General features: G+C 40.9%; 2 protein-coding genes across 4 annotated transcripts in view; one reads left to right on the top strand and one right to left on the bottom strand.

Annotated features, from left to right (window-relative positions):
• Positions 1–16,872, bottom strand: part of ENTPD8 (ectonucleoside triphosphate diphosphohydrolase 8) — a 185,284-nt gene that overhangs the window by 157,603 nt on the left and 10,809 nt on the right. The window lies entirely within an intron of this gene.
• The window catches only part of LOC115096644 (ectonucleoside triphosphate diphosphohydrolase 8-like), an 86,503-nt gene that overhangs the window by 59,524 nt on the left and 10,107 nt on the right, over positions 1–16,872 (top strand). For all 3 annotated transcript variants that reach the window (XM_029611573.1, XM_029611571.1, XM_029611572.1), the window contains 3 exons: positions 1,963–2,193; positions 4,665–4,931; positions 12,154–12,264. In XM_029611573.1, coding sequence (XP_029467433.1) covers positions 1,963–2,193; positions 4,665–4,931; positions 12,154–12,264 — 609 coding nt within the window. The remainder of the gene's footprint in view (positions 1–1,962; positions 2,194–4,664; positions 4,932–12,153; positions 12,265–16,872) is intronic.

Raw genomic sequence — 16,872 nt, forward strand, 5'->3', positions numbered from 1 at the left:
AGTCCCGAAGCGGAGCTTGTGACAATATAGAAACCGTAGACTTGGGGAGCACCTGCATGCATTGCTTCCTCTCCCCCACGCCCTCAATGCCAGGCATTGAAAGCATCTATTTTTTTATTTTTATTTTTTTTTAGGATTTCCCTGAGCGCCCCAGAGGCCACAGCTGCTGCAACTAGCAGAGAGGTAGACCCCTCTGAGCAACTTTTATTTTTCTGCCATTTCTGTTCTGCTCACTAGTGCTGGCCCATTCCACAGCCAATGGCTGAAAGCAGCAGAGGAGGCAAAACTGCCTTCAGGGCAGGGGTCTGCCAGAAGCACTTGAACCGCGTGGTGGGCCAGAAAGGAAAGAAATAAGGGGCAAAGGAAGATGCCGTGGGCAAGGCGGGGAGTCCAGAAAGAAGAGGAACAGAAGCAGTATTGTGTCAGTGTCCTGTTTCAGCCTGTGCCTGGATGTGTGTGTGTGTGTGTGTGTGTGTGTGTGTAAAGGGGAACCTGAAGGGGAGCCTGCCTGGAGTGTATGTGTGTGTGTCAATGGGAGCCTGCCTGGGTTGTGTGTGTGTTTCTGAATGGTAGACTGCCTCATTGTTTTTCCCTGGCCATTTTTCTATTGTGGAACAAACTTCCCAGAGAGATTAGACAAGTGGAGACATTTTTCTCCTTTAAATGGCTCTTACAGATATGGTTGTTGTAATCTTGAGTTTTTATGATTATGGGGAACTGGGAGGGTTGTCATTTTTCCAAGATTCCTATTGAGCCCTGTTTATGTGCTGACATTTTGTTGCCTTGCAATTTGTGATTGCAAATGAGGTTTTTTTTCATGGGTTATTTTATATATGTTGTATGTTATATATGATTGAACTGAACTGTATGTCTGTTTATGTAAAATGTTGATTGTTTCAATCAAATTTTTTTTAATCCATTTTGAGCTTGAATTGATAAAATGGAATAGAAATTGAAATAAACATCAAATAATTTTTATGACAGTTTAACTGATGGATTGAAAACATCCAGGGGTTTATTTATTGCACAGGAGGAACTTTTTTTTTTTAGTGTCTTTATAGTCTGGTTAAAGCTCCCTCAATGCATTTCATGTCTAGGCAACGTAAGCTCTACTTCTTGATTATTTCTGCAGAATTCTCACAGACTTTGGGGGAATGTTGGCTATTCAAAATTGCCTCCATAGAGTGAATTTGAAAAGAGTTGCTCGCGTTAAAAAATCCATATACGCAAATATATGGGCCAGGCGTGAGCAACTCTTACTTTAAAACCAGAAATGACGTGTGCAAATGCGTGTGCACGAGCAACAGAACACCCAAAACAAGGGGAAGATTTGGGGCAGGTCAGGAGCGTTCCGGGGTAGGCACAACATTTACCTACGTAAATCCCGATTTTAAAACCAGTGAATGCAGTGCACATTAGGCATATTTATTTCTGCTCGTTTTCAAGTGTAAGTCAGAATAAAACTCATTGTAGCCAAAAACTGACTGAGCGAGGGGGTCTGGGTAAACTGGGGGGAGTGGAGGTTGAAGAACCAGCAAGGTCTTAATGACCCTAAAGATAGATTGGGCAAACTGGTGCACTAAGTGGTTAAACTGGCTGTTTCCTTCATGTGTGCATGTTTTAAAATGTGCTCGCTTGTGCATGCAAATACCGTCAAATCCTAAGGAAAGATAACGTTAATAAAATTTCCTTGCATAACCATTTAAAATCAGGAGTACATGTATGTGCTCTAGCTATATTTTCTGTTATACGTGCACACTTGCACAGGCGATTTAAAATTCCAGCGTATGTGGCGTGCATGCTCATTTTAAAGTTACCGTTAATAGTGTGCAAAGTTAGAGCCCATCCAGAGGGTGCTGTTATAACACATACATTGAGGTACACTGTGTTAGACATGGTTGTGAGCTGTACATGTATCTCTTTATCTTCCTCATGTTTGCCTTTTACTTTCTATGTGTATAGTATTCTTTTGCAGGTAAATGGATACACCCTTGGCCAGTTGAGGTGGTTGGAGCTCTTGATCTTGGGGGAGCATCTGTTGAAATAACCTTTGGTCCCAGTGGTCCCATTAAGAACAAGGACACAGAAATGTTCTTCAGACTGTACGGCTATAACTATACAATATACACACACAGCTACCTGTGCTATGGAGTGTTTCAGGCCATGGACATGCTTCTTGCAAACATTACGAAGGTATCCATCTTTCTCTTACACGGACACTTATGGATGATGTCAGAAGGAAGAGGGTGTATTGGTGTTTCGGACACTTCTTAGAGAGAGGGAGTGGTTTCTGTATAGCAGAGGAAGCAAGAAGGGTCTCCTTTCTTTCTAGCTCTGGTCCAGAGAAAAGTGACTCTGGCTCAAGGGTGGAGCTCCCAGGGAGTAGATTTGGCGTCCAGGAGGATTCCGAGTGAAAAAAAAAGGTAATTTTTAGAGAAAGGGAGTGCATCCTGTACTCCTTGATGCCAAGGGGATTTCCTTATCTCGCTTAAGAAGTAGATTTGCAGTCTGAAGCAGAGAAAAGTTACCAGACTTGTGGATTTATGCCAGCAGTTTCTACATTTATGGGTCCAGCAGAGGCTCACAAAGGAGCCAATGTAATAAGCTGTGCATTAAGATTGTACACTGAAATTCAACTTACAAAAGTGATTTTGTAAAAGGCATATGCAGAAAAAATAGCACTTGCGTGTATCAAATAACACATGCGTGAGTATATGCTATTTTAAAAACCTCACAAACCAAAAAATAATAGGAAAACATTTTTGGTAAGTAGATTGCCACAAAAGCACGACCATCAGATACTATCTATCAACGAATACTGTGCTGATAGGTATTTGTTGATAGGTAGTATCTGATGGGTGGTATTTTAAAAACCTCAACATACACATCTGGAGTTTGTGAAGAGCCTCCTGGACCATCAGCCTAAAGTCCCCACGCGTTTCAGCCAAACCCTCACCCATTTTTTTCCCCTTTTACGAAATTTATGATCACCTATTCCAGATAGTGAGCAGGATTAAATATACACAAGTAAGGTGCCACATTTGCTTATAAAATAGCAACTCACATAAATGTTGGCCCCTCCCCAGGAGGCCCCTGTCCTGCCCCTCTTTTATATGTAAATTTATTCATGGATCCTAATTGCCTTTATATGGGATGGGATAGGATGTACTTGAGAGACGGGGGGGGGGGGGTTAGAAGGAAAAAGAGAAAATATTAATGCATGAGGACTCTGTGATGAGAGTTTAAAGGAGTCAGGGAAGCATTACAAAAACAGATAATTGGATTATTTGCAGATTTTAGAACCAGTTTAAGAATTATCCAAAGTAGTTTCTGTACATAAGCTTTGTAGACCCAATGGGCCTGATTTTCAAAGCCATTTGTACATATAAAACAAAGTTACATGCATGTAAATGTCTGTTATAAAATAGCCTGGGTCTCAGTGCACATAAAAGTATGCACATATCCCAATTTCATGCATGCTTTTACGTGCACTGACGATAGTTCTGAGGAAGGAGTTGTGGCTTACACATGTGGGTTTTATTTTAAAAAGTATGAGGTCCATATTCAAACACAATGTAGATAGCAAAGTTAGCCTGATAACCTTATCTGGCTAACTATTGAATTTAGGCAGCTATCTTAAATTTAGACAACTAACTATAATGTAACTTTATGCTCCTTCAAATTGTCTCTTGTTGATTGGTTAGTTCGATGTAACTGCTTAGTTAACTGCTTAGTTCGATGTAAACCGAGTTGATTTGATTTGTATCAAAAAAGTCGGTATATAAAAGCCTTTATTAATAATAATAATAATAATAATAATAACTATAGCTGGCTAACTTTAGGAAAGCTCTTTGGCCTGACCAAACTTAGCCAACTAATGGGCCGATACAGTAAAAATTGCACCTGTGAATTTTCCCTTTGAACATGAGCTTGCAGGTCCATGAGTGCAAAGTATCTTCAGATCTGCAAGCAGCCTGAGAGTCTGAAAATTGCCATAAAAATGGCACGGGCCATCTTTAAAAATGGTGCGGGCCATCCAGTGCTGCCACCATGTGACAGGGGCCGGCCAATGGCACGGATACCCTGTCTCATGGTAAGGGCAAAGGCTATCAGCGCCATTTTTATTAGTGGCAGCCGATGGCCCGAGAGCAGGAGATCACTCCCGGGACCCCCACTGGACCACCAGGTACCTGTAAAAAGATTTTTTTGGGGGGGGGGGGTCGGGAGGGTGGGGGAAGCTAAGGGATTAGTTTTAAAGGGTCGGGGTGGGTTTTTTGTTTATCGGTTCAGGCGCAGCCGATAAACAAAACCGCGATCGGGCTGGACGAAAAAAAAAACACGATGTGAATCGGAACCGGAATCAGAACCGATTCCGGTTCCAATTCACAACTCTACTATTGGATCCTGAAACAAGAATCGCATGGGAATACAATTTTGTATAGGCAATTACCTACTGGCAAAACTCATCGTTGCCATTTAGATGGTGGATGCTCCTCCAATGAAATGTCAAAGAGCATGGGCAATTTCCTTGGTTTTAGACTTACTTTTCCACTATAGTAGATGTTACTGACAAATAGAATGGGCTGCTGCTGCAGGAGGACTGTGGTGATATGCAAGCTTTGAACATGCCCTCTGGGTTGGTTTTTTTTTTTTTCTTTTTGTAGGGCCAGGATCCTTCTAAAGTCATCAACCATTCCTGCTACCCCAAAGGATATCAGAAAATCACCTCTTTGGCTTCCATTTACAACAGTTCCTGTGTCTCTGCTCCTGCCAAATACAATCCTAATCAGAACATTACGCTGAATGGAACTGGGAATCCAGCAGAGTGCAAGAATGCAATCAGACAGCTCTTCAATTTCTCAGCATGTGGCTCAAACAAGACATGCTCGTTCAATGGAGTCTACCAACCTCCTGTGCATGGCCAGTTTTATGTAAGATGATATTTGGCTTTTCTTCTTGCAGACCGTATGTCATAGGGAATCATATTTTTCATGTTATCTCCTTCCTATCTAAGATGGTAGATAAAGATAGAACCGATAGGAGACTTGTCAGAATTCGCTTGTCTCCAATAAAAAGAGGACAGACTAAATCATGCTTAGACTGATTACAGGTAGGCAGGATTGTTTTGAGCCATATTTGAAAATAATGATAGGAAAATGGAAGAAAATAGCTGAAAGTCAAGTTCAGTTGTGGTGGAACAGTTTATATCATGAGGCAATGTGTATGTAAGTAACCACTGCTGATGTGCTGTTGTGCTGTTGTGCTAAGTAATTAAACAAACATTAAGACATAAGGTTTGCCAAACTGAGTCAGACCAAAGGTTCATGAAGCCCAGTGTCCTGTTTTCAATAGTGGTCAATCCAGGTCAGACATACCTTGCAGGATCCCAAAAATTGTTAGATTCCATGCTGCTTACCCAAGGATAAGCAGAGGTTGACCCCAAATCTACTTTAGTAGTGGTTTATGGACTTTTCTTCAAGGAATTTGTCCAAACTTCTTTTTAAACCCAGCTACACTAACAGCTTTTATCACCTCCTTTGCCAACGAATTCCAGAGTTTATGCATTGAGTAAACATTTTTTACTATTTGTCTTAAATGTATTATCTGGTAACTTCATTGCATGTCTCCTAATCTTTGTACTTTTTAAGAGGGCAATTTTCAATAGTCTGCATAAGTCAGCACATATGAATATAAGTCGGTACATCTACAGTTACAGCAGTATTTTATAAACTGTGCAGCAGAAGCAGTAGAGTTTATAAAATACCAGGTATAACTGCCTGAAAATACATGTGTATGTTTCAGTATGTGTGTATATTTATAATGCAAGAAACTACATACTTTACCTCTTTTATAAAAGTATAAGCCTATAATTTATGCGTACAATGGGCAGGATTTTCAAAGCCCTATGCGCGTAATTCCATAAGAGATACACGCGCCGGGCCTATTTTAGAAAGGTCCGGTGACGCGCGTAAAGCCCGGGACACGTCTATGTCCAGGGGCTTTGAAAAAGGGGAGTGGACGGGGCGGTCCAAGGGGTGGGGCTAGAGGCCTCCGGCATAGTGGCCATTTGCCTCTGTGTCGGAGGATCATGTGCCAGCAGGCTGCCGGCACGTGCAACTTGCGCCTCCCTGGAGGCAGGAGCAAGAGGTAGGATAAAGGTCGGGGGGAGGGTTAGAATAGGGCTAGGGGGTGGGAAGGTTAGGGAAAGGGGTAGGAAGGATAGAGTAGGGGGAAGGGAAGTTCCCTCACAGGCCGCTCCTAAATTGGAGCGGCCTGGGCGGGAATGGGGGAAGGCTGCGGGTGTCAGCGAGCACAAGATGCACTAGTGCGCACCCCCTTGTGTGCACCGACCCCCGATTTTATAACATGTGCGTACCTACGCGTGCATGTTATAAAATTGGACGTCCATGTGCGCGCACCGGGTAGAGTGCGCACATGTACGCCCATGCGCTTCTTTTAAAATCTACCCCAATAATTGTAACTTGTGCACGTAATAACCCAGAGTTACATGTGGAGGCATGTGTTATATAAAGAATGTGCATATTCTGCTTATGAAAATACTTGCACATGTACTTGGAATCACCAGTTCGCTGACTCCTCCCCCAGTTACTCAGAACCTCAGCACTTCATCCTGACCCCCATTCCAGACTTTTCAACCAAAATCCACAGACAAAAATCAAGTGCAGTTTCACTTCCGTGACTTAATTAGCAGGTGTAAAAGCATATGGACAAGTTCCGTAAGGTATGTGTGAATATTGCTTACAAAATAGCTACTTATGCGCATACTTCCAAGCCCTGCACTGCAATTCTCCTAAACCGCCCTCTTTTAACTCTATTAACATTTGCACACAACTCTGCTAGTACACAATTACCAAAATAGAATATACATACATACATACATGCTACTTACACATTTATATACCAATTTTATAAAGACAAGCACTGTGTAACTCTTTGAAAATTACTCCCTAAGGGGGCAGTTCTCAAAACAGCCTGACCGGATACAAATTCCATGAGTATTTTGCACCCATGTGCTATGTAGAAATTTTCAAAGGGGAAATTTCACGCTTACTTTCCCTTTGAAAATTGCCCATGGGTTCAACTGGCACACAAATTTTGCACCGGCTTTTTGTGTGGGCAAAATTTGGCAGAGAATGTGCACATGCATATTTGAAAATGCAATGTATATGTACTATTTCACACTCCCTCTGCAATATCTCCCCATAACCCAGCTAAAAGTATGTGTGCTGTGGAGCCCCACAGGTACTTTTAATTGGGTTAAGGGTGGGCAATTTCAGCTAATGCTTTTACCCAGAAAATCAATATTTACTTGGATAAATGACTTTTGAATATTGTTCTCCCAAATACAAAAAAGTAACTCATATCACTTATATCTCCTCTCACTTCAAATTCCATAGAGCAAGTGTATGTGATGTTTTCAAGGGAAGTGTAAATAATGGTCTTATGGTATGACCTTGATTCTAATATCCAATTCAAAAAATAACAAAGGTTCCACTAATAAATATATTTTCCACTAATAAATATATTTATATAAATTAATTTCTATAAATTCTCAAAGCCTAAACTTTTAAAATAATTGAACACAGCATCAGATCTTTTCTGGGATGCCTTGAATATAATCTACCACCTCTTGCCATGAAATGGGCTGCAAACAGTGTCAGAAGACAACACCATATACCCATTCATTTGCTGGTTCAAAATGTTTTTTCAAATATTATACTGTCTATACCACTTCCCACTATTATCAAATATAAAAATACTTCACTCGATATCTGTCCACTGCAATACAATTATTTGAAAACCCTATGCTCAAAACAGACGCCCAAGTTGACATAGGCCTATGTTTTGGCGTAACAATGCCTGCCTCAAGGATTCAAATTACCTAAAAACAATAATGACATAATTACAACACACCATGTAAAGACAAAAATTACATATATATGTTTATACATTTTTCATCAACAACAGCTGTACGTACTTATCTCACATCTCCCAAACAGCTTCGCTGCAAACTTCAAAACATGGCGGCTAGTTCAACATCCACCACTAAACAACATCACTATTTAAAATTGCAGGGAGAGAAACTCCACCTCTACCACCATCCAAGCCTCTCTCTCAAACATAAAGGTGAACCAATGAGCAAGGATCCATTCACTATCTGTAAAACCAAAGAATAGCCAATCAAAACACTAATATTCAATCAGTTCATCAATCAGCCTATTCGATCTCCTTGTTTAAGTCATGTGGCTGTACAGTATTAAGATGATATCAATCATAATTGCCGCCATGGGGGCTCTGCTCCACTTTCTCTAACACCGCAAAAGTAAAATCAGAAAAAGAATGTTGGAGGCTGTACAGTGAGCCACAACTGGAGCTTCGGTGCTCTGTCGTGTCATAGATCTATGGTGTTCAGTCATTCTCATTCTAAGTTGCCTCTTGGTTTTCCCAGTGTATACCAACTGGTATGTACACCACATGTTAGATGCAACACCCTGAGAGCCACACGATGTGCTTGCATACAAACAATGCCTAGTTAACTTATCAAAAGGTAACACTTCTCCATCAAATGACTGCGGGCACATCGAACATTTCCTGCACGGATAGCGTCTTCGCACAGCAGGTTCTCCCTCTGACTGTTTCATTCTCTCGTGTTTTCCAATCTCACAATTATGTCGCTGATGTTATGACCTCGATTAATCCAATGAGCTCTCTTATAAACTTTACGAATCACAGACATAGGATAACCTTGTTCCCAGAAATATGACTTAATTTGAGCTGCTTTCACTTTGTAGACAGTCAAAGATGAGCATAGCCTTCTCAGCTGAAAAAAAATTGGCTTACTGGTAAGTTATCACAGAGACTTTGTGGATGACAACTACAATAATCCAACAAGATATCTTGATCAGTCAGCTTTCTAAAGATAGTAAAATGAAACCATCCTCCCTGCTATCAAAATCACAATGTCCAAAAAAGCAACACTAAACTTATTGTAAGTGTATGTTAATTTCAAATTGTCATCACACTGATTAAGCCATGTCATAAATTCACAAAATTCCTGTGGGTCTCCCGTCCACAACACCAGGATGTTATCAATATATCTCCAAAGTAAAGAGGCTTGTGATGCAATAAATGTTAATATCTAACCCAATAAATAAATAAAAGTTCAATTTTGATGGTGTGATAAAGATTGCTTGGGTGCAACATTTTTTGGTTAGATATCAATATTTCTCCTCCATAAAGCAATGTGGGATCATAAAGGGCTTGCAGAGAGCCATTGCTGTTCAAACTGTTAAAGTTTGGCCACATCTGGGCTATTGTAGCCCCATAGCCACACCCATGATTTGTTTGTAAAAGGTCTCATTAAATAACAAAAAAATTTTCATTGAGAGCAAAAGCTGCCTTCTCACAGATAAATCTGGACGGCACTCTGATGTGAAAATGATGATTTCCAGTGTCTGTTGAATGACTGATAACTCTTCTTTTTGAAGTATATTGGTGTATAATGACATCACATCAATGGTTGCCAGCGAACCAATAAAATTTTGCAATGCATTTATAATATCTGTTGAATCTCTTACATAAGAAAGTAACTCAGAAACATAAGGATGCAAGAACTTATTCACAAAAACAGACCGAGGTTCAAGCAAAGAACCATGAGATGAAACAATTGGCCTTCCTGGAGGATTCATAAGTGTTTTGTGGATCTTCGGGAGAATATATAACACTAGTGTCTTTGGGAAATCAACCTTCAAAAAACAGTACTTCGTTGTAATCTGTAATTTTGTTAGAACAGAATCCAGAATGTCATCAATTCGCAATTTCAGTGTGTATGTGGGATCTTCCTACAAGATGACATAAAAGGATCTATTGGAAATTTGCTGAAGAACTTCACTCTTCTATGCCACTGCATCCAATAACACCACTGCTCCCCCCTTATCTGCAGCCTTCACTACTACTGATTTGGCCAAACGCAGGTCTGATAAAGCGGCATGTTCATCATATGGCATATTATATCTCAATGTCAAAGGTTGCATAGTCAGCTTTGTTTATGTCATGATGAACCAAGTCACAAAATGTATGAATCACTGTGTGATTCTAATATGCCATTAATCATAATGTTCTTCCACTTATTTAGAATTATTCTAACACTCTAATGATTTCCTACAAGTATCAGTAAATGTAAAATGTTATAACATGCACTTGCAGCCTGGCTGACCTCTGACATCCTAATCTTCCCAGAACTCTTCTGCCAATAGCTCATGCTAGCCTCATGCAGAGGTACCAAACACTGAGCAAGTCATAGAAAATGTTGGCCACAGCATTATTAGTTGTAGTCATAATATAAAGTCTGTTTAAACTAGAACATAACTTGATATAAGTGTAAACTACTACTTACAATTTGCATAAAGCTACTAGATGTATGCAGGTTCAGTTTTGTGGGTACTACTTCTTGACCTGATGTACAAAACGTGGCCTCACTTGAGCTGCTAAACTGAACCTGATTGATTCTTTGTAAACCTGTAGCCTGCTGAACCAACCCAATTACATGACGGCCTGCAGGTTCTCTTCTTTTCTGAGCTGAGAACCAGTATCATCAGATGAGGCTAGGAAGGAGATGAGCATGCAGGGGCCAGCTGGCAGAGCAGCCACATTATGTTCCTCTGTCCTAAATCTTGGGAGCTGTCTTATATTTACTTAGGATTTGATTCACCAAAATTCAAATCTTAGAAATATTTCTGGCAAAGTTATTCCCTGGCTTTACTAAATAACTGAGAAATCTCTCATTTTTGGTGCACAAAATGCTAAAATGTGTATAAGGAAGTAACAAAAATGCTACATAGAAGCCAGGGAGCCCTCACCTTATACATGATCAGCATTATTGTCAAAGCAACGTCAAACATGCTGGGAGCTGGGCATTTAGAGGTATGGGTGGAGGAGTAGCCTAGTGGTTAAAGCAGTGGGGCTATGAGCCAAGAGACCAGAATTTGAGTCCTGCTGTCGCTCCTTGTGACTTTGGGTAACTCACCTTACCCTCCATTGCCTCAGGTACAAACTTAGATTGTAAGCCCTCTGGGGATAGGGAAATAATTACAGTATCTGAATGTAATCCACTTTGAAGCACTGCAAAAAAATATAAATAAATACAAATATGGAAGCTTCTGCACAGGATAAGAGAGTATGGAGCAGATTGATCAGAGGGGAAAGAGGGTGGAAGGGAAGAAGGAAGTCAGGCTTGCCAGGATAGACTTGTCTTTCCAATTTCTAGATTTCAGGGAGGAAGGATGGATTTTCAGGTGTATAGATCCACTACCTTTTTTCTTGCTTTGGGAAGGGAGGCTCACCTGATCGGGGCAATGAGTATTTCACTGGGGTGGGAGGAGGATTTGGCAGGGAGACCTGCATCATTGCCTTTGTTAAAACACAGTATTGGCACTTAACCAGCTATATTTCTTTTATTTTAGATCTGCTGTCAGGTACATCTATCTTAGGAGTTACTGCCCAGGAAAGAGATCTAGGCATCATAGTGGATAATACACTGAAATCATCAGCTCAGTGTGCTGTGGCGATCAAAAAAGCAAACAGAATGTTAGGAATTATTCTAAGGGATTGGAAAATAAAACAGAGGATGTCATAATGCCTCTGTATCGCTCCATGGTGAGACCGCTCCTTGAATACTGTGTACAATTCTGGTCACTGCATCTCAAATAGGATATAGCTGCACTGGAGATAGTGCAGAGAAGGGTGACCAAAATGATATGGGGCATGGAACGGATGCCCTATGAGGAAAGGCTAAAGAAGTTAGGGCTGTTCATTTTGGAGAAGAGACAACTGAGGGGGATATGATAGAAGTATACAAAATCATGAAAGGACTTGAACAAGTTAATGTAAATCGGTTATTAACTCTCTCAGACAATAGAAAGTCCGGGGGCATTCCATGAAGTTAGCAAGTAGCTCATTTAAAACAAATCGAAGAAAAATCTTTTTCACTCAGCGCATAGTTAAGCTCTGGAATTCATTGCCAGAGGATGTGGTTTTTGCAGTTAGTGTACAATACCACACTGCAGTGCATGCCAAGTGACTAAATGAATAAGAGAGTAACAAGCAGCTTATAAACTTGGGTCTTTCTTCCAGGCATTTTCTGCATTTCACAACGTCTTCCATTTCCTGAACCTGACCAGTGGACAGTCTCTGAATGCTACAACTGACACTATCCAGCAGTTCTGCACTATGGACTGGAATAAGGTAAAAACAAAGCTGCAGAACAACAAGCCCAAAACTAGTTAGGCAGTCTCGAAATTTCACGGCTCTAATCTTTAAAAAAAAAAAAAAAAAATCCTCAACAAAGAGTTCTGTCTTTTTGGCATTAAGTGGGGGTAACAAGTCCCAGCAATAATCATAAATTGATGGTCCTTTCCCAGTGGAATTAAGTGAATGGAAGGAGACAGTTGGAATGATTTATGAAAGTGACTCAACTTGTGGGTTTCTAAACAAGTGATTCTGTCATAGTGATCATCCTCATCATCAGCATCATCATTTACATCATGCTATTCCAAATGGAGAGATCAAAGCCTGTTACAATGTCACAGCAGTCTGGATTGCAGAGAGGGCATGACGGTGGTTCTAGTTTGTTACAAAAAATGCAATAGGATGGGTTACAAAGTGCATATCACAGGTATATTACAGTGAGGATCTAGTATCAATAGTAGTATAAATGGAATATTACTGTTTGAAGGAGACAGGAAGGGTATTACATAGAGCTGATACTAATAGGGCAATTCCGGTACTGAATGTGAGTTATATTCATGGTGTCCCATTGCAGTTATGATAGAGGTTATTTTGTATATAAGGAGTCATGGAATATCTAAATTTAGTAAATATATATTAGTAATATATACATACAAAGGTTGATATTCAAAAGCCATTTAGATGGATAACTGAGAAGTTTATTAATTTAAAATCATTTGTTAATCGCTTAACAGATATAATCTCTGTAAGAGACATACAATTTAATCACATGACAATTTTATCAAATCTCATACAATAAAACAAAAATAAAATATAAAATCCAAACGCAGTACTGTCCACCTTCATAGCATATCAACTTTCTTCCATCTCTATCATCAACCAGGCCTTTATCTGCTTGCAAAAATTCGAGATCTTTTTCTTCCCTTATTTTTTGTGGCAAATCATTCCACAAAGCTGGCAATGTGGAGGAAAAAGCCCAGTTTTAAAGCTGCACATGGCAAAAAGGTTTAGCCACTGGAATCTATAACAGCCTTCTTTTGAAATTCCGGCCAGATTCTGCCCATTTCATTTGACCTTGCAATTCATGGGAGCCTAAGCCATGTAGAGATTTAAATGCCAAAAAGCACATTTTTTAATTTGCCACATGCTGTCACTTGCAGCTAGGGATGTGCAGAGGGACGCCATGCATTGCATTTGGGATTCGTATTCGTCGTGGGGCAGATACGTTGCATTCGGCAAGGGAGGCCCCCGATACGTACATGCGTTAATTCGTATTCGTTTCCTGGCTAAAATTGAATTAAGTATAACCCCACACCCTCCTGACCCCCCCCCCCCCCCCCCAAGACTTAGCAAAACTCCCTGGTGGTCCAGTGGGGGACCGGGAGCCATCTCCTGCACTCACACCCTCGGCTGCCGGTATTCAAAATGGCGCCGATAGCCTTTGACCTTCTATGTCACAGGGGCTACCGGTGCCATTGGTCAGCCCCTGTCACATGGTAGGAGCACAAGATGGCACCGGCCATCCATTGCCGATAGCCTTTGCCCTCACTATATCGCAGGGGCCGACAGTCAGCCCCTGTGACATAGTGAGGGCAAAGGCTATCGGCGGCATTTTGAATACTGGCAGCCGACGGCCCGAGTGCAGGAGGTCGCTCCCGGACCCTCGCTGGACTTTTGGCAAGTTTTGTGGGGGTCAGGAGGGTCCCCCAAGACTTGCCAAAAGTCCCTGGTGGTCCAGCGGGGGTCCGGAAGCGATCTTCTGCACTCTGGCCGTCGGCTGCCAGTAATCAAAATGGCACCGATAGCCTTTTCCCGTACTATGTCACAGGGGCTACCGGTGCCATTGGTCAGCCCATGTCACATGGTAGGAGCACAAGATGGCACCGGCCATCCATTGCTCCTACAATGTGACAGGGGCTGACCAATGGCACCGGTAGCCCCTGTGACATAGTAGGTCAAAGGCTATTGGCGCCATTTTGAATACTGGCAGCCGAGGGTGTGAGTGCAGGAGATGGCTCCCAGGCCCCCCCGCTGGACCACCAGGGAGTTTTGCTAAGTCTTGTGGGGGTCAGGAGGGTGGGGGCTTTGTTTAAATTGGCTCCTTTAGACGGCCGAATAATTCGGCGAAGATTTGTTGTATTTGTAGGGAATCGCGATACGTTTCGCTTCCCCACGAATACAACGAATATGGCCCTATACGTTGTGGATTACAAATACGTAGGAAATGAATGCACACCCCTACTTGCAGCCAATGCAGGCTTTTCACTAAAAGTCCTGTATGAGATGGTCTAATACTGCCTGGTGACCATGTGGGCCCTGCCATATTTTGAACTACTTGCAATTTCCAAGTCAATTTGCCCAACAACCTCAAACACAGGGAGTTGCAGTAATCAATTTGGGATCAAACGAGTGCATAGGCCTCTAATCTTATGACAGATTTATCTAGAAAAGATCTAATCTGTATCAGCATCTTCACCTTTAAATATATATTCTTAGTCACCTGGGCAATATGTTTTTCCATGGTCAAAGATGAAGCCAAAATAACACTCAGCAATTTAAATTCCTCTTTAATAGTAATAATTACCCCATTCCAAACTAAAGGCCTTTGCAACTCGCACTTCTCCAAATACAAAATTTCTCTCTTATCAGTATTTAAGACCAGATTACTCTCTTTTAACCAATTTGATACAGATTCCAAGCATTGAATCAATTTCAAATAACCCATTTCTAAATCTTTACCCAAAGGCACTAAGATCTGCACATCATCTGCATACAAATATGTAGTAAAGCCTGTCTCATTAATAAGCCTACCCAAATGTCCCAGAAAGATGTTAAAAAGATTGGGAGACAATGAGGAACCCTGAAGGACTCCACATACCAAATCACACAGTTTAGAAATTTTCCCTTGCAATGAAACAATCTGATTTGACAAAAACATCTCCATCCACTACAATACCATCCCCTTCAATCCAATCCTTTCACATCTCTTCAACAATAAGTGGTGATCAACCAAATCAAACGCACTGGATAAATCCAGTAGCACCACAAATGCACTTTCCCCGTTATCAATAATAGGCAAGATATCATCATCAAGGATACTAACAACGATTCTGGATTGCATCCACGTCTGAACCCAGACTGTGCTGGGTCCAGAATTTCTGTAGATTCTAAAAAATCTGAAATCTGTTTACTAAGGCTCGGATTTTAAAAGCTCTACATGCGTAAATTCGGAGGGCTAACATGTGCTGGACCTATTTTAAAAAGGCCTGGCCACACACGTATGTCCTGGGGAGGCGGGAAAGGGGCGGGGCAGTCCGGGGGTGGGGTGGGGTCAGAGACTCCCGGCACAGCGGCCATTTGCTGTTGTGCTGGGGGATCACGTGCTGGCAGGCTCTTGGCACATGCAACCTGCGCCTACCCAGAGGCAGGTGCAAAAGGTAAGATAAAGGTCGGGAAGGGGGGGTGGGTTAGGAAAGGGCTTAGGGGACAGGAAGGTTAGGAGAAGGGGTAGGAAGGTTAGATTAGGGGGGGTTGGGAACGGGGGAAGGCTGCGGGCGTTGGGGCGTGCAAGTTGCACTAATGTGCACCCCCTTGAGTGCGATGACTCCCGATTTTATGACATGCGCATCGGCACGCACATGTTATAAAATCAAGTGTCCATGTGCATGCGCCAGGTAGCTTACCTTTTAAAATCTATCCCTAAGTGTTTTCTCTACAATTTTGGAAACAAATGGCAAATTTGACACTAACCTATAATTACTACATTATTATTATTTAATTTTATATACCGAAGTTTCATGAGAACATATCATTTTGGTTTACATTAGTTATCAAATATTCATTTAAAAATATTTGCATTTCCAAAATTAAATGAAGAAAAGAAAATACAAAGTTTCATAATAAACTAATAAAACAAATAAAATAATAAAATAATTAAACCTAAAATTTAAACAGTTAAAGAAGAACAGTAAGAGCAGAGATAATATAATTGACTAAATATTTATATTAAAGGGGGTATATAATCCTTAGTTAAAACTCTTGGAAGGCTTGTTGTTGTTATTATTATTTAATTTTATATACCGAAGTTTCATGAGAACATATCACATCAGTTTACATTAGTTATCAAATATTCATTTAAAAATATTTGCATTTCCAAAATTAAATGAAGAAAAGGATCCATCCCCTTCTTCTTCAGGAGTGGGGTAACCACCACAGTTTTGCAGACAGAAGGAATTATCCCCTTTTCCAAACATCCATTAACTAAAGATTGAAGCCAACGAAACGCTTTCTCGGGGAAATCCCGAATCAACCATGAAGGACAAAGATCTATCTAAAAGTAGGATGGCTTAATCTAAGCAACCAAATGTTTTACCTCTAACAGGGATACAGATTATAAACTTCCATATTCTGACTCACATGGTCCTTCTCCCAAACTTCTAAAAGTTATCCATCTAAATGGCAAAAACTGCCTATTTAAAGACTTATCTGGCTAAATTATAGCCGGTGAAGGCTTCTTACAGTGCTTATCCACATGTTTACAGATAAACAGACTCAGTACTCAGATTAGAAACATTTATTGGTATGCAAAATAAGAAACAATATCAG

The sequence above is a fragment of the Rhinatrema bivittatum genome, chromosome 8 (assembly GCF_901001135.1).
Source record: "Rhinatrema bivittatum chromosome 8, aRhiBiv1.1, whole genome shotgun sequence".
Lineage (NCBI taxonomy): Eukaryota > Metazoa > Chordata > Amphibia > Gymnophiona > Rhinatrematidae > Rhinatrema > Rhinatrema bivittatum.